An 18,271-nucleotide genomic window follows, 5' to 3' on the forward strand; every position below is an offset into this window, starting at 1 on the left:
TGTTGCACAGAAGGCACAAAGACATACTGAGCGAAGTGTTTCTCCATATGTTCAACAGTGTTCAGCACTGTTTGTACATCGTGTTCCCATTGTGTGAAGAGGCCAAAAATAGGTACTTCTGTTGGTCTGTGAGAGATCTGGGGGTTGATATATGAGAGCTGAAACTTCTAGGAGAGTCTAGAGGTTTCAACGTGGTTAAAATTTCAACTTAGGTTTTTGTCTCAATAATTTTATATCAGCGATTGATCAAACAAAAGCAAGAGGGAATGTGATCGTGAAAAACATCATTTGGAATGAAAAATGTGATTAGCACTTCCAACAAAGTAAAAAAAAAAAAAAATGAAAAAAAAAAAAATATATATATATATTTACATAAAGTACATTTTAATCATCATTTGTCCACTCGGTGGAAAATATTCAGATATTTGAGCCAAGAGACTGTACTTTAACCTCTCCGTAATTGTAAAATTACACACCCAGAGTTTAACAGAGTACAGACAATCCTCACAAACATGACACACAGCATACCACAGCAGTGACTCATCTTCCAAAACTGGACTGGCCCCTCGGCAGCCGTTTGTAAGTGAATCAAATGTGGACTTCATATTTGTTTCTGGAGTCAGGAAGTTCACAACCCACCTGTTCTCTTCACTCTTGGGAGTGAATTGGTTGTAAAGCGTTGCAGCGCGGCGGTTGATGCCGTTGGCCGTGGCTGTGCTGCGATCTTCGCCCAGCGCGCTGTCCGGTAAGTGCATCATAGAGCGCCGCTGGAAGGCCTGCAGGCTGGACGTGGGAATGAGCCCTGAGATGGACATGGATTGTTTCTGGAGCTGCAGAAAAGGCAACAAAGTATGAGAGAGACAAATACACATGAGAGCAGTTTTTTAGTGTACCACTTAGTTTTGGAACTATTCCTGGTGGGTCGATAGTTTAGTCGGAACATCATCTCTAGTCATTAACACGCACATTTCCTTCTTGTTTGAGGTCTTCCTGAATGCTCATTCTGACTCTTTCCAAAGTTGTCTGCCACTTCTCAGGCGTATGGCTTAACTCTCCCTCCAGCTTCTCGATGTCCTGAAGTAGATACGGGAAGGTGAAAGATTGGAAATGAGATACAAGAACACACCAGGGGGAAATGTCAAAGTTTGGTAGCAAACCCTTACAGCAAGGAGCTTGGTAATGGCATCAGGCTGGGCTCGGCTCACGCTGCTGTAACACGGCCACACTATCTTCCTCTTACTGTAGGAGATAGTGTCTGCTTCCTCTGAGCTTTCCAACCTCACAGCCATCATCCGCCAGTCATAACATGGCCCCGTGGACAGAGTCTCATCTGTGAAGAAGTCCCATTTATTCAGGCTTGGGATGCTGATCAAAGGCTTCAGGATGACCTACAACAGAAAGCTTTCAGTGAGAATCAGATACACAAAGCTACACAAGCCGCTCTCATTGATTTACACACAGCTGAAATATAACAGGAAACAGAAAATAACATTGACATTCAGGCCCCACTCAGTCTAAACAAGACTAACAGGGAACGTCTGGCAGAAAACGGCAAAAACACACAGATGCTCGGACTGATCAGAGAACAAAATGACTGGAATAAAGAGTCTCATATACTATTCCTGAAACTCTACTATCTGCTGTAGCTGATTAACTACAACAATAGTGGCTCTCAAAGATTCATGATTTCATTAAAAATACAAACTAACCAAAACATGTACACGTCCTGCCTTGAAAATGTAAAACTATGAAATCACAGTTTTAAAGCTATTTAATTTAGTTGTATTCCCCCACTGAATAACAATGACAAATGACTTAGTTTGAAAAACGCAACAGTGGAGCTGCTAAAAAATGCTGGAATAAATGCTTTTTCTTTTTATTTCTGAGCTATTACACTTTGTCTTGTCCACACAGACTCATTTCACCAAGCAGCTTCAATCTCTCAGGCTGAACTGGAGGCAGACTGAATGCTGCTGTGTTATGAGGAGGCAGGCCAGAGTCTCTTGGTTAGCATGCCAGTGCTGGAAAAACAGGGGCAAAACAAGAGGCAACATTCATGTTACGCTGCACCAGTGGAGGCAGCTTTTGTCAGGTGAAGAAACTGAATTTGGAGCTTCAGTAATAATTCACAGTATAATAACTGACAGCGTCAGAATAAAGTCAGCATGTATTCATTAGTCCAACCACACTGCATGATTCAGCCATGGCTGCTGGACACAGGCGGAGCTCTGCTACAGGGAGGACGGTCAGAAGCACTCACTTCGTTCTCTGTGGGGCTGTACAGATAGTTGAAGAAGATGGGACTCCTCCTGTGCATCCTGTTGATGCACTCCCAGATGCAGATGCCTTTTCGGGCCTGCTTATCACCTTTGTCCTCAAACAACAAGCCTGTGACAAACAGGGGAAAAGCACCTATTAATCTCTTATTGCTTCAGCTGACACAAGAACTCAAGTCCAGTAAAGTTGTGCTGCAGCAGACTGCTGTATTTGTTGTGTTATGTGGCAAGAAAATACATTCAAGTACATTTTTACTCCTCATGTTAGTGAAGAGAAGCTGATTCTGGTACAGCCAGTTGCAATGCAGCATTTCCACAGTATCAGAAGAGATAATGAGAAAATGTAATAAAAAATGTATAAAAAGTATAAAAATAAATAAATCTTTGTGACATAACTTGCAAAGGACACTGACCATGTTCCAAGCGCTCATAGTCTGAGTCCAACAGGAAGTTCTTGAAGCGGTTAGAGATGTGATGATAGGCCAAGAACTTCAGATAATACTGATTAAACTCAAACTCCAGAGGATGTTGCTCCAAAATCTGTAAAGTCAGATAAAGACAGTTGGAGATGGAGAGAAAAAAGGTCAGTGAGTGTGTGTGACAGCTGGATAGTGTCCCTGTTTTTGGCTTCATATCCCTTCATATCCACTGCAGCGACGAGCAATTAGAAATGAGAAAGAACCCCTCCTGTGCTTGCCGGGGCAAAGGGTTGGTGATATCATGACCACCAGACACAATCCAGACTGAACTAGGAAAACTTCAGCTCTATTGTTCCCATCCAGTGGTGTGAGGTGGCCAATGAGAGGCCACCTGGGTTTATTGGAAAAAACAACAGCTGTTTTGGAGATGAGGCACTTCTATTTTCAGCATTTGTCCGAATACGCTCTCCCCCCTGTTTATAGCTCTCCAGACCCCCGGCCAAACTGTTTTAGCTGCCAAGCAAATAGTTTAAAAAGACAATTGAAGAAACTATGTGTTGATGTAAGTGTATGGGAGTGGGCCTTACAACCCCAGAGACACAAAAAACCCCAAAACATCCTCTAAAGTTAGCATTTCAGAGTGGACAGTTTTCCGGACCTCAGCTGTATGAGTTTCATTCTTAACCTCCTCCCCCAGCGAAATCCTCAAGCACAGCCTAGCCTTCCTAGAGACTCTCAATCCCCAGAACTGCAATTTTCCACAGGCAGCTCTAGACACGCACTGAATTGTGACGAGACGCTAAAACACATGAGCACGTACAGACCATCTGGAAGTGAAAAACGAAACCAAATGTATGGATAATGACAGCTGAATTCTCGCCTCTTCTCACCCCCTCGTCTGTTTGCCGTGAGGAATGTGATGAGCTGTATGGATCGCGTTCGGCCACGGAGGGAAAGCGGAGAGTGGTCACGTAAAGAGCACCTGTGTTCGTGGGGAACAGACTGAAAGAGGGGCTGAAAACCAAGGCCTTCTATCTGATGACCTTCAGGGGCGACACCACTGGAGGAAATGGCTCTACTTTTCACTTGATTTATTACATTTATTGTATCAGTAATTACATCAGTACTAAGTTTCCTAATGAGTTTTTAAAACAGTTCATTTTTCAAATCTTAGTCCCATTAAGGGAAACAGACCATAAAACAGGGCATGCATTCAGACGTGGTTGTCAGGCTGTACCATACACAGTGTCACATTCAGTTCCCTCTGGTTTCAAAATACCAAGATGGAGACGGCCAATTAACAAACTTGAGGTTTCAAACGTCCGGCTGAGAAGCCAATGGCTCATGTCACTTTCTTTAAGCTCACCTGGTGTACACAGTCCAGGAACTGAAGGAATATGGGTGTAAAGCCGCTGCCCTGGCTGTTAAGACTCAGGTTGCTCCGCTGGCTGAACTTGTGGCCAAAGGACAGCCATTCCTTTTCCACCAGCACCTGGAAACCCTCCAGAGTCCGGTAGAAAGGATCGCTTAGCAGCTGCACCAAGGACACCACCTGCAGAGGGACGGAGAGAAAGTGAGAGAAACCAAAGACAGAAAGTGAGATTTCACAGTTTCCACGTTTCCATATTATTTCTCCTGGAGGGTGGTGTTTATTTTCTTTAGTACTTTGGCCAACAGGAAACTTCAAATATCTACTTATAAGGTTTGGATGATGTAAACACTGACTTGAAACTGTTGTGGAAATGCATTCGATTGAGAGTTTAAGAGAGATTTTAGAGAGTTAAAGAAAACACGTCTGTCAAAAATGGAAAGGGGAAATTAGGATAGTTTGGTAGTTATTCTTTGAACCAACAAAGATAATGCAGGACAATCTTATGTTATCCTACATTTTCTTTGTGCAACCATCATGTTGCCAGATTTGCAAACCAGATAGAAATGTAATTATTGGCTAGAATTGTTATCTTGTGGAATGAACCTCCATCGACTAGTAAATGTGCAGGAAAGACAGTTTGTTTTTTTTTTTTGGCCCATTTTGTTAATATATGGTTATACTCGGGGTTCAGATTTTTTAAAGAGAATCTGTGGTTGGAAAGTATTCAAAGCCATGAATAACTCACCATCACTGATTGAATATGATCACACTTGTTATGTTAAAATACACAGAACACAATGTTGAACTGATCATCTGCTATCAATAACATTTATATAACGGCACAGCAAGTCTTCAGGCACACTTGAGCTCACTTCGCAACACACCAGTTGAGAATAACTCGTCTACACATACAATATGCTTGGCCTGTCTCCCCGACTGTGTCTCCTCCAACATAACGAATGAGCCCTGACGCGTGCGGAATGAGCAGGGAGAACAGTTCATGGCTTCCCCTTGGGGTTTACGAGAGCATCCAACCCTGAGTGGTAGAGAACCCCCCCCCCCCACTCATACGCCGGCACTGAAATAAACTTTTCATAATTGATGCTTCAGCAGACTGAGGAGTGTATTTGCAGAATGGATTTGAGAGAGAGTCACACACATAAGACAGAGTTTAGAAAGAAAGCACAGCAGTTCTGCATCCTGTCTGCTGGGTGTCTATGGACCGTGGACAGAGGCAGGAGAGCCAGAACATATGGAGTCCATTTGGCTGTGTTGGTCAATCAGGACGTGGCATGATGGAGCCTGTGGCCCATGGAGAGAGATGCTCCAGGCCCAACACGTGCCTGGCATAAGAAGTCCACCAAGTCGACTTTTAAACAGCAGCCCAGGGCTCCACAAGCCCCATAAACACATGTGAAGGACAGGCACTTGCAACACAAACGTGCAATTCAACAGGTCAAAATGGAAAATATGAGGTCAGGGAGCAAATATGTGGGGAAATAATGAGTGCATCAGCAAACAGATAGTGAAAACTAATCTCAATTGAACCAGACTTTCTGTTGACATGCCTCAGAATCAGAACCATGAACTTTCATGATGCAAATCAGAAGAAATCAGTGACATATGGCTTCAAGACATTAACGCTTTTCTTTATCTCTGCAACATTGTGTGAACAGTGGCACCTGAAGAGAGGATGAGAGAGTGTGGGACAGTGAGCCAGCTTTGTAATTCCCTTTTCAGAAGTGCTGTTTGAAGGGCTGCCACAGATGAGAATCTCCAGTTGTCATCAACATAGGGAAATCACGTTTAAACGGTTAGAAGTTAATTATTTCTGCTTTCAATCTCAATAAATGAGCCAACAACACAACAATTTTTATGTTTTGGCAAATTACAATATGGTTTGGTTCATGTCCCACCCTCTAATTACTCATAGATCTTCAAGTTAGAGAAGTCAAGTTAGATCATCAAAGCTTTTCATTGCTGCTTCCCACTAAAAATGGTACCTGGGCTTGGATTGTAATTAATTAAATTGTTTCTTTTGATCCACGTGTTGCTTGTTGTGTTTTTATCAGCTGCTATGATAAAAACAAGGTGGAGTGAAATATAACAGGGACCCCATCTGGAGCAGAGAAGGTTCAGTTATTTACATTTACCAACACCCTTCTTATTACTTCTTATTTACAAGCTTTCAGGAAGTGTGTAAGCCTGTAATAATGTGGCTGCAGGCCATGAATAATTTATCTACATTAGTGACAGCTTCTTATGTTTAGCCAGTTTTCCCTCCTCTGCCAGGTATTTGAAACATATCTTCTTGTTATTAATCTATAGTTTTCCCAATCTTTTTTTAGGGAAAATTGACACTTTTGGATTACCAGCAATGGAATTCATCAATGGAAATGTAGAAGCTTCTACATTTCCTTCTTCACACATCTTGTGTGTTTATTTATGAGGGTATTTGTGAGTTTTTCTCACTTGTGTAGTAATGTCCCAGCCATCCTCCAGGCTCAGAAGAACCGACGAGCCGCTGTCCAGAAGCTCCACCAGAATCAGTGACAGCTGCAGGATCTTGTGAATCTGATGGAAACCAAAGTAAGTACATGTGAAAACATGCACACACACGTGTATTTTGTTTGGTTTACTGGTGAATTATGTGCATTTTGCTTATGAGTAGTTTCCCACAAATTATATTTATCAACAGTACATTATATGTTTAAAGGACAAAGGCAGCAGATGGTCAGTCAGATAACCAGCTTGATAATGTGAATGAATCTATTTCCCTTGGGAAACTGGCTTGTGAGCGGATTTATCCATTATGTGAATCAGATGCACAGCAGGAGCAGGAAGCATGAACTGCTGAGACACACTAAAAAGCTGACTCTGAGTCACTGTGCTGCTATGAAAGTGAAGTACAGTGTTAGTGTTCATTCGTTTTAATTTATCTGTTTTGCCACCTGCAGGATCCATTCAGAGTCCTCCAAGGCTTTAAGGTAAGAGTCCTCCGAGTCGGATGAGGTTGCACTCGGGGCGCAGGCCCTCAGCAGTTTTTTAAGTGCACCTTTCACCTGTCGTGTGTCTGCAAACTCCACTGGCACCAGTTCACAGTTCAGGGAGGCATCCACTCTGAGGCCCTGTTAAACAGAGAGCCAACAATTCAGTCAGACAGCAGCATTACACTCGATGAACTACAATTATCACGTCATGGTCATGTCCCACTGTCAACAAAGGAATTACAGGAAATACATTCTGCCTCTTCCTGAGTCAAAGCACTAAGCAGTAGCCAGGAGGATTTTTCCAGAATATTATGTCGTCACAGAGAAGTTAATCTTTGACCTTTTGAAGATATTTAAGTTTGTTTGTGCAAGTTTGCTTTTTTTGTATTTAAAAGGTTGAAAAACGCTTTTTAAAGGATAGTGGAATGTACCCAATGACCATGGACAAGTTTACGGTGAATAAAATACACTGTTAATTTAACAAAGTTCCTACTGACATGAATCAGTGATGATCATGTTGGCTTTTGGAAAACAATGCAGCCACAGATTCATACTGTTTCCTGTGAACTCTGAATGACTATATTGTAATTTATTTTACTGAGACAATTATTTTTATTTATAGGATCTAATTATTAAAATATCACATGTCACACATGTTGATATTTTCCAACTACTGTTGATAACTAATACAATTAATATACCATATGTTCTACATTTACAAAGTTTAAAATTTCTTCTTTCTGTTGACTACTGGAAATGTCTAATTTAAATTATATGTTGATCACTGAAGTCATAGTTAAAGGTTGTGCTGTACTGAACTGCACTATGAGTTTGATTGTTTTGGCTCCCTCATTACAAACATGATGTTGTCCAGCACAATACATTACTAGCTGCGACTGCAATGCAAAAATATTTTTATTGAATGAACACCACTTCAAAAGTGTCAAAAAAAAAAAAAAGTTAAATTAATACAATACTTATCACAATAAAGACACTGTAGGTACAATGCCCTCTGTCCCACCAGACAGCAACTTAATTTCTTTCTCACCCTTAAATGCGACTTCTCTCCAAAGATGTAGAGGGCAGCTTGATGCTTGAGCAGCTGAGCTTGTAGACTGTTGCTCCCTGCAGGGGGCGCCAGATCCTTCCCAGCAAGCCTGGCGCCCATATCTCCTGCCAGTGGGTGCTGGCTGAGCCTGCTGCTTGAGCGAAGGCTGGCCCACATGCCTGCAAACACATTGACAAAAGCAAAAGTCAAACACACACAGGAGCTTTCCTCTCCCCATGCCATTATTAATGTGCACGTGCTGTCAAGCAAACTGGCACTGATTGATGAACATCACATGACATGCAGACTACGTTTACATGCAGGACAACAGGGCTCATGTAAACACCTTCATTCTTTCAGTCCACCTTCTGTGAATCAGGTGTGATGAGATATTAAAAGCCAAAGCTGTTGGAATTGTTTAGCAAGTCAACAAGTCTAGAAGCCATTTCGCTGACATCTAGCATGCACTATCTTCCAAACGGCATGAATCACTGTCTGGAATGGTGGGATTTTTCACAATCATCGCTTTCAACCCTTTCAAATTGAACTCGCATGGTTGTAGAAGCTGACATTTATTGTAGTTTGACAACAGGGCAGTTCTACAAGAGTCTGTTAACATTGTAATTCAGATAAATTCAGAGATGTCCATAAACCACATAAACTGGGTGGATACTGATATTAGATCAGTTTGTTGGTAATACGATCCAGGAAAGATTACCTGATTACTGTCATCATAAGTCATCACACATCCTTGAGTCACATTTACATTTGTCTCATTAAATGAGCCCCATTGTGTGTGATTCATGACTTGTCTGCCACAACAAACAACTATGTTTCCTCCTCATTCTGAACATGGCTCTTGACTAACCACAGTTAGACACGCCTTCCCAATACATTAACAATGGAAAAAGCCACATGAGAGCTGCCACTCTGGTTTGTGAAAAACCACAGCTCCCAGAAGAGCACCCACAAAAGTCAGTGATGATTAGTACTATTTTCCACAAAGCCTTTGTAAGGGCTATGGAGCATGTTGGAGTGTAGATGAAACTTGGTTAGTGAGTGTTTATGCAGGTTAGTAAAAGGAACTGGGTGAACCTTGTTGTACACGTTAGAAAGAGAATGAACACTAAGAGTACCAGCTTGGGGAAGAGACAGTTGGACTATACCTTGCTGGTGGATTCTCTCCTTATTGGCAGCTTTTTGGTTTGAGTGAGTGAATAGTTTATCTCTGTACTGAAGCACTGGGGGTGGTTTTGTACAGGAGGTAGAGAGAGGATGAGGGCAGGGAGAAGAGCATGGAAAAAACAAATCATGTCAACATCATAGGGACATCATCACATCCCCTAATAGCCACAGCAGACCATAGAAGTCATGCAAATGAAGAGTTATACAGATGAAAGTCAAAGATTGAACTTGCCCACTTATGATCAGGAGTATGATTGCCAAAGCATGCATGAATATGTTTGTGCATGACTATGACTGATGGTTTGAAGACAAAAGAGACAGACTGGCCCACTCTGCATCAGACTGTAGAAAGAGCGTGCTTATCATTTCTTCCTTGCTTAGACAGAGACACGTGAACAGGGGTTGGCTGCATTACTAGAGTTTTTTTAAATAAGGCCACGGGGGACTTTGTTCGCTTCATGTATACTTTGACGATATGTTCATTTATTTTTCAGTGTCTTTTTTCCTGAGGTCTTAAGTGAATTGAATATCACAAAGATAAAACGTAACACTCTGAGTCTTTTTACAAAGTTCTGTTTTTACTATTGATTGCTTAATCCATACCTGTAATCTTCTTTGTTTTTGTATTATATATTGTTACTTAACTGTATAATGGGATTGAAAAAAGATGTCGACAGGGTTGTGGTGGGGAAAGCAATCTCAATGATGGCAAACAAGATACCAAGCATCACAAGAGTGAAATTGGCTAGATGTCCATATTCAGTATCGATTCACTAAATAATAATATAAACTAGTTTAACTAATCAAATAGTTAAAAATTATACAATCACACAAAATCAATTCGATATTTTGTTTCGTTTATTTAATCTTGTTGCCTTAATGAGGGAATGGGTAGAGGACTTGCATGTTTAATAGCCACAGGAACATAATTTACAGTCATCTGTTTTATTACAACCTTGAAAGCAGCTTCTTTGCAGGGCATCCATTTTTCTCTGGATACTTTCATCTTTTGTCACCAAGTTTGCATTGGTTTGATTTTTGCTCACATGACAACAAGAGCAAATCAAGAAATACACTACCAGTTTCTCATTCAAATGAATAGGAAACTTTTGACTAGTAGTGTATATAACTATGGTGGACAAAAAAAGAAGGTAAATCTTACAATACATATTGAGGAGGTGGAAAACACTTACCTCCTCTGGTAAAGCTGTTTGAGAATGGGATGTCTAAATGGACGGGAGCCATCTTTGGTATCCTGGATGTCCTCCGTTCACTGCCTGAAGACAAAACATTCATGATGGTGTCAGAGGAGATGGATGGACTGGATAGTGACCCCAGATTGTCCTGTGATTCTTACGTAACCCTTTATTGTACAAATTTCCTTCCAAGTGTTACCAAATATCAGATATCGTATTTCTCCCAGACAGCCTTTCTCTCTCTGGCTCACACACATAAACACAATAAGATAAGTAGGTGAAAAATAACTGTTGACCAGAACAAACACAAAAGGAAAGAGAGCAGTGGCAGATGGCAGAGAAAATACAGAGTCAAGAGCAACCAAAAATAAATCTGCGGAGTGCAAATCGGCAGTTTTTTCTCTTTATCAGAAGAACTGAACTCTACATGGCCTCTTGTCCTTTGCAAACAACTATTTTTTTTCTCCCACGACAGAGCCAAGGCCACCACACAGCAAATTCAGGTCAGGTAGGAGCATGAGAGTCAGGTGGCATAGATTTGATTTGTGGGAAATAAATGCCTAGTGCTAAACCTCACTGGGACTTCTGACTGGCTGCCTGAAACTCTCCAGACCCATTGAACATAATATTAAGTTATGGTTAGTCTAATGCAGCATTCAAATCTTATGAAAGTTACTACATTTAACAATTTCCTGCATGAAAATAAATATCATGTATGTCAATGTCATATATATGCATGCCTGAGCTGAAATCTACAGTTCAAAGTGAATGTACCCTATTCTAAACCAGATTAGTAGGAAATAGTGAGGTGAGGTCAACGTCACGTGCATGGCATGTGGTTTTAACTGAGTTAGGATCAGACAAAGTGAAGTAAGAAGGAATGTATAGTTGCAGCCTGAGAGTCCTCAACTGAGTGCAAAGCCTTCTACCCAGTTTGGTTTTAACAAACTTTTTTCATACCCAACACTTAAACTAACAAACACACGCTTGATAACATTGACAGCCGTGTTCAGATGTTCCATAATCAGACTGACTGGTCTGACCTCACTGTCAGAGAATACCTGGTGAAAGGCCGATGAGGGAGCGGTTCGACAAGGTGTTATTCCCATTCATTTTGAAGTAGATAGGGATGGAGTCAAGGATGGCCTGCAGGTACTTCTCTTGTTCAAGACTACTGGACGAATCCGAGGATGAGGCAGGGGCTAAAGGCAAAGACCAAAGCTTTATTTTAGAAAAAATTACCACCACTTAAAAAAAAAAAAAAAAAAAAAAAAAAAAAAAACAACAACAACGCACAGATTATAGATTACAATCCACATATCTAAGGCATTACTAAAAAACATTATCCGAACTGTAGAATTAGTGTCCCAAAAAACCCCAGTAACAAGTAGTGGCTCTCAAGAAGCTCGGATAATAGATTACACAAAAAGCAATCTCCATGCTGTGCAGTCTCACCTGTTGAGGAGGGGTTCTGAGACTTGAACAGTCCCACCACACTCTTGCTGTGGAAGCCCCCTGAGCGGAGCAGGACAGCTTTGGTGCGATGATGTTTCCAACACACAACAGGCAGACGGTTGTGTCTGTAGCAGCGAGCCACTTTGTGTAAACTGCTGTCCTGTACTGACTGAGGAACCACCAGCAGCCCTGGGTAACTGAGATCGAGACACATGCACACAAAAAAAAATCTAAAACCACTCTTAAGGAAAAAATTATGTGTATTCTCAATGAGCTACTGCAAAGCAATTTGGTCACTGTGATAACAAGACATAAGAAACAGCTTTATATATGGGCAGTGGAATTAAAGGAGTGGGACTAAGACTGTATTAGTCATAATGTGTGTTTCTGGCAGGCAAAGAACATACGGCTCTTGTGTACTGTGGCTTACAAATGGGGCTTCTGGGAAGTCAACAAATTCTGGAAAGGGATATTCTTTGTACTTCTCTACTATGATCAGTGATATCAATACAGATCAGCAGGCTTCCAGGCATACTCCAGTAGAGCAAACACATAAGCCATGAAGCTATATAAAGCCATAGCGGGTTCTGTGACTGTGAGGCACCTGCGGCAAAGAGAGTAGAGTCTGTTGACGGCAGTGACTCTGAACTGTTCGCCAGATTTGGAGCGAGATGAGCTGGCAGTGATGGTGCCAAATCCCAGACGCTGGTAGTCACGGAAACAGGACTGCTCCACCAACTGCTCCATGGTGGACTTCTCTGACGCTCGTAAAGTGCTGCTGGGTGGTGGTTCACCATCATCTGAGACTGAAACACACATGTAAAATACATTTTCTTCTGTCTCATTTTCTCCCTCTACACAATCAAGAGTCAGCGTCTCATATTTCCTACTTGAAATGTCATCATCTTCATGCCATGTCATCCTGCTGCCCTTGTCGTTCTTCTTCAGTGTACTCTGGCTACCACGGCCCATTGTGATCTTTCCAGCTTTCTTTGCTCCCTTAACAATAGTTTTAGACAGTGTTCTGTGAGGGACACACAAGAGAAATGTGTTATTGTGTCAACACATTTTTCAAATAGCAGCATGATTCACAAGATGAGTTCTCAGTGTGGAGCGCGCTGCATCACAAACCTGAAGCCAGTGTTCCTTTCCTTTTGCTTTGGAAGAATTAGCTGAGGTGTTGTTTGCCCTGCCGCAAATGCAAAGGAGCTGAAGATGGATTGTGGGTAGCGGATCCTCTGGAGGTGCTTCCTGAAGATCTCAACTGTCTCTGAGCTCACCTCCTCATCAAAAGCCACTTTTATCAACTAGAAGATACATCAGTCAAACAGATCATTTAACTATTCAGGGAGCAATTTATACATTTCATACTGACACTGGGTTCTAAATCTGCATAACCAACAGCATTTGCTGAGGCCATTTTTCAACATAGGGAGTATCTCTATAGATCAGGCATGTTTATTTATCAATGGTTTCACCAGCAATCAAGATTTGGTAAAACAGCACATTTATGACTTCAAAAACCACTATGACACACACATTTTCCAGTGAATGTGGAAGCTCAAGAAAACTGTCCGCAAAAGATTTTCACACATGTCAAGTGACCTACAAGAACATGGGCACTTTCATCATCTACGTTATTAAAAAGATAGGAATGAACCATAAAAAAGTTTTACAACAGTTTAAGATCAAAAACACATGCTTGGCTGAAAATATGGTTCACTTTTGAATCAAAGGATTAAATTCTTGTTATGAAAAACCAGACTTTTTTATTCTAAAAGATTTTCCACACTTGAATTTGATTATAATTTCAAGTGTGGCTGCACATCCATCTTATTGTGTAGTTTGTAAAATCCTTTGGCAGCTGTGTCACAAGAAAAAGCTAACAAATCAATATGATTTGTAAAATCTGAAAATCACAACCATACACATTCATATATGCCATATCAATACCACATAACACATCTCATCCAAAATCTTAGAGAATCACCAACTAAAATATTTATCATGTTTGGTGTGAATTGTGTCTTCGCTGGATGACCCTAAGAGAGGTGTGTTTCATTGTTTACCTGAAATGATGCAGAGCGGAGCTGCAGGCCTTCCTGCATGTTCTGCTGCAGCTGGTTCTGGATGCTTATTTTCTTTTCTTTGGTCAGTGTAGACACTGGGAAAGCTCTGATCACCGCCTGCTCCCCCACTGAACACACAGAACAACAAAAAATATCCGTGCATTACTAATGTAGCACTAATGTACACTGCAGCATGTTACTGACACAACATATGCTAATTATCGCTTTTTGGTATTTTATGCTTTCACCAAAAAGTTGCGGTAGATCAGGATCAAGGAAATATGCAGAGAAAAAGAAAAAAATGGGACATGACATGCTGCCAAAGTCTGGGCTGAGTTTGGTTTGTGGTTGACCACAAAATGCTAGTATGGTTGCAACATAAATACCCAATCTATTAAAGTAATAACAAAAATCAATTTAAAGTTTAATTTCTGATAAATAAGAAAAATTGTATTTCATGTAAAATTAATTATTAATTAAATAATTATTCAGTTCAATTTATAGCTATTTATTTTAAATAATGACATTGAAAATGTGCCAGCCAATACACAAAAGAAAAAATGATTTACCCAGTGGGTCATGGGGGATGCCTTTGAAGATGATGCGATATGTGGTGAGAAAGAGAGCTCCCTCTGCTGGCAGGATGTGTGGGCCCCCTAAGAGGCCCCCAGTGGCTTCTTCTCTGCCGTCGGGGTCCAGAACCACCCGCAATCCTTCTAACACCAGCTCCTCTCCGGGAAGCAGTGCAGGACGCATAATTTTAGGCTGAGAGAAAAAAACAAAACAAAACAAAAACACAATAACATGATACCCAGGGACAGACACATGCAATAACTTTCACGGATGATGGAATTTAGATTCATTTTTGTTGCCAGTTAGGTATTCAAAATGAGGGATGCAGTAAAAGAAACATTTGTGTCAGTGAATCAGATTTTCAAAAAGCCAGGAACTCAATTCATCACAATAATGTCAAACCAGAGCACGACACAACTTTGACCAATTTAAGCTTCACATGCGTGTCATCATCAAAAACACACAACCTGCAAGCACATTTCAAATTAGATGGCAGGGGGAAAAAAAAACCCAACAAAACTTTACAAAACAAACTCATCATCTCCTAGAGACCGGTTTACAATTTTAAACCTTCAAACATCTGTTTTTCAAGGAAAAAATTGTTCTGTTTATTGAGTTGTTGAACTGAAGAACCGGAGCTTTTCACTTAATGCTATCATGATAAAAACACATGCACCCTGACTGTCATATTGGTTTTCATTAGAATAAACCTAATTAATCTGACCAGTTATTCTGCTCTCTTGAGCTTTTGCCTTGAAGTCACAGATATTAAAGAAACAGCAAAAAAAGAAAATTATGATGCATTAAAGCTATTCTGCAATAAACATTTTCATTCCAAAATACAGTAACTATCTTTATTGTGCTGTCATAGGTTAAATTAAGATGTTACCTATTTAACATTTATTTATTTATTTATATAAGATGGAAACCAGGTGTGACTGCATTTCTTAGAATAAGTGTTTGTGTAAAATTGTCTGGATGCATACTTGGACCTTCAAAGAGCAAATATCTTGTCATTGCGAGGCTTTTTTAGAATTTGTTATTTTTCCAAAGAAAGTTGTTGCCTGGCGTAGAATAGCTAATAATGTATATAGAGTGATGCGAATCATATATTATTGTATTTCTATATGACCAACTATTTCTGTGCGAACAGTTAACTAAGAGCAATCAAGTCTGCACAATACATTGCTTCAGCTCCTGCTGGCCGCCAAATCCAGTAGGAAAACACTCAGTTATTCCACTGTCACAAATATGATCAGAGACGGATATTAGCTCATTCACAGCATCTCCCATTAAGACCACAGATGGCCTGGGAGAGCTGAGGTTTAGCCAGGAGATAATAAGTGCTTCTTGAATCCATCCTTGAATGGACTCCGAGGCTGAGAAGGTCCCATTGCACCTCATTACTGGTGCAAACTCTGCTCCTTATCACAGCTGCACCTTAAATTAATTCATTGTTTTTCCTCTTTGTCTTTTCGCTTCCATCATTATTCAGACGTGTGATTAATCCAGAGTCAGTGTTGTTCACACATGAGTATTTTTTGCACGCAACGTGCAGCTTCTAGGATGGAGGCTTTGCCAAACACATAAACGTGTGAGAAGTTAGCCACAAAGAGCAGCAGCCAGACTGCTCACCATGATCTCCAAGTTGTTCCCAAGGCAGTGCAGGCATGGTGGTTGTCTGCATGTATAAGAGTGTGCAAGAGGATTACCAACAGCTGGCACACAGACAGCAGAGCAGCTTTCAAAAGACCAACTAGTAAAATATGAAAGTGTGATGATGACTTGAAAACATTGGATGGGATTTGCAGTCTGTTGGCAAACCAGCTAAAAGTGAGGATGCTGACTTAGTTAAAAGAAAGAAAAACATTCATTAGGGTAATAACTGTATATATTGATGAGATTTAGTGTTCACGGTAAGAAATTACATTTATTATATTCAGCACTTTAAATTAGTCATCATGGAACTTTCCAAGCTAACAATATTGTTATTAAAATTTGTTAGAATCGAAGACAAATCACACTACCAGTGCGTTTTTGTGTTAAGTACATGTGATTTTAACTACTTCCATATATAAACCAATGCCCTTACAGGTGATATATTTTGCTTTTTGAAATAAAACCTGCCCCTTTTCCATTATGATTTCCATTCACCTGGTTTTAGGGAATCATTTTTAGTAACTTTGGTTAAGGTTTTCTGACTTTTTGATTGAAACCCAGAAACTTAGGGTTAGTTAATATTTCTGATTATATATAGATGTTAGTGCCATATAGCTGCATACACACTGATCATTCAGGTAAACTCCCTGCAGGTAATCGTATTCAGAACACTCACCTTCTGAATAGGAGGTAACCTCCTGCTCTCCCTGTGGACGGCCTCTAAAGCCTCCATCTGCATAGCTACAATGCCTGTGGGTCAGAAGTTGAGGTTGGTCAATATATGTGCACACATACGCGCACCCACCCACGCACAGAGCACATACATGTTCCTACAACCAGAGAGCATTAACAGATTTTAAGGCCACTGAACATGTCAGGAGTTAAACAGCTCAGAGGTCTGAGCTGAGAATATACACTTTGATAAAACTGAGGGAATAAGGGCAGCGACAGACTGTGAATGAACACGGCGAGCTCTGTACCTGGGATCATGCTATGGAGGCTCTTGATATGTTCCTGGGTTACTCCACTCTCTGTGCACACCTTGTCGATAAAGCGTGCAATGAACCTGACCACAGAGTTTGCCACATCGCTATTTTCTGAGTCCTCAAATCCGCTCTCTGTGTCGAAGCTCTCTGCCACACTGCCAGCAATGCTGTTATAAAAACAATGGAGATGGAAATGGAGAAAGGTCAGGCCAATGCAGTTGAAGGTGAATGAACCAGGATAACGAGTGAGGTTGCAAAGGGGCAGAAACTTTCCAGTACATTTCCAGAAACCTATCATGGAGAAGTTAAGATGGAGAATATTGGAAATGTTCACATTTATGGAAATTACCTGGTAATTTACCAACAACAATATCTGAGCTAGCTAACACCGTTATAAACCGGACTCTTAAATGATCATTGAAATGGTGCAGACTTGCATTTTACGTTTAGCACCAATATTACCAGGTAGCTAATTACCAAATGATAATATTTTTATTTAATAATCATAAGTTAGACATTAATACCAAAGAGACACTAACATCACGATCAAAACAAACTAGTTTATGTAGATTATGGGTTCAAACGTATGGCCTCATGGTTCTAAAAATCACCTGTGCATGTGGCCTCAACAGCTGTGCAGTAATCAGTGTGCCGTGTTAATGTGATTTAGGAACAACACAGATATTCAAGTTAACTTGTAGCCAAGATTATTTACCCAATTACATTTAAATCATGTTAAGGGCCAACCTTCAATTTTGTAAATTTCCAGGTTTCCATTCCCATATATTCCCATGCATTTTCAAATATTCACGTTATTTCCCATGGAAATGTTCGAAATGGAAAATTACTGGAATTTTGCAATCCTAATAAAGAGCAATGAAAATGAGAGCAATTTGCATTCTGGCATTGACTCATGTTGATGGCTGAATCAATTCTTCAGACATTATTAGCCAAGAAGAAGTTTCACAGGAGACTATGATGCAACCTTTCCCCATGGAGGGACAAATAATGAATAATGACATCAAAATGTATTCGATGAGAAA

General features: G+C 40.5%; 1 protein-coding gene across 2 annotated transcripts in view; it reads right to left on the bottom strand.

The window, feature by feature from the left end:
* The window catches only part of sbf2 (SET binding factor 2), a 75,426-nt gene that overhangs the window by 2,191 nt on the left and 54,964 nt on the right, over nt 1-18,271 (bottom strand). The window contains exons 20-39 of one of the 2 annotated variants that reach the window (XM_029497714.1): nt 17,223-17,395; nt 16,919-16,992; nt 14,580-14,775; nt 14,011-14,138; nt 13,073-13,248; nt 12,832-12,965; nt 12,546-12,747; nt 11,942-12,138; nt 11,548-11,688; nt 10,484-10,567; nt 9,272-9,346; nt 8,106-8,284; nt 7,019-7,195; nt 6,540-6,641; nt 4,062-4,247; nt 2,690-2,816; nt 2,261-2,388; nt 1,164-1,388; nt 967-1,074; nt 640-830 (exon numbers count right to left, since the gene is read on the bottom strand). In XM_029497714.1, the coding sequence (XP_029353574.1) occupies nt 640-830; nt 967-1,074; nt 1,164-1,388; nt 2,261-2,388; nt 2,690-2,816; nt 4,062-4,247; nt 6,540-6,641; nt 7,019-7,195; nt 8,106-8,284; nt 9,272-9,346; nt 10,484-10,567; nt 11,548-11,688; nt 11,942-12,138; nt 12,546-12,747; nt 12,832-12,965; nt 13,073-13,248; nt 14,011-14,138; nt 14,580-14,775; nt 16,919-16,992; nt 17,223-17,395 (3,003 nt within the window). The remainder of the gene's footprint in view (nt 1-639; nt 831-966; nt 1,075-1,163; nt 1,389-2,260; nt 2,389-2,689; nt 2,817-4,061; nt 4,248-6,539; nt 6,642-7,018; nt 7,196-8,105; nt 8,285-9,271; nt 9,347-10,483; nt 10,568-11,547; nt 11,689-11,941; nt 12,139-12,545; nt 12,748-12,831; nt 12,966-13,072; nt 13,249-14,010; nt 14,139-14,579; nt 14,776-16,918; nt 16,993-17,222; nt 17,396-18,271) is intronic. The other variant, XM_029497715.1, reaches the window with a different exon arrangement.

The sequence above is a fragment of the Echeneis naucrates genome, chromosome 3, assembly GCF_900963305.1.
Source record: "Echeneis naucrates chromosome 3, fEcheNa1.1, whole genome shotgun sequence".
NCBI classification, from domain to species: Eukaryota; Metazoa; Chordata; class Actinopteri; order Carangiformes; family Echeneidae; genus Echeneis; species Echeneis naucrates.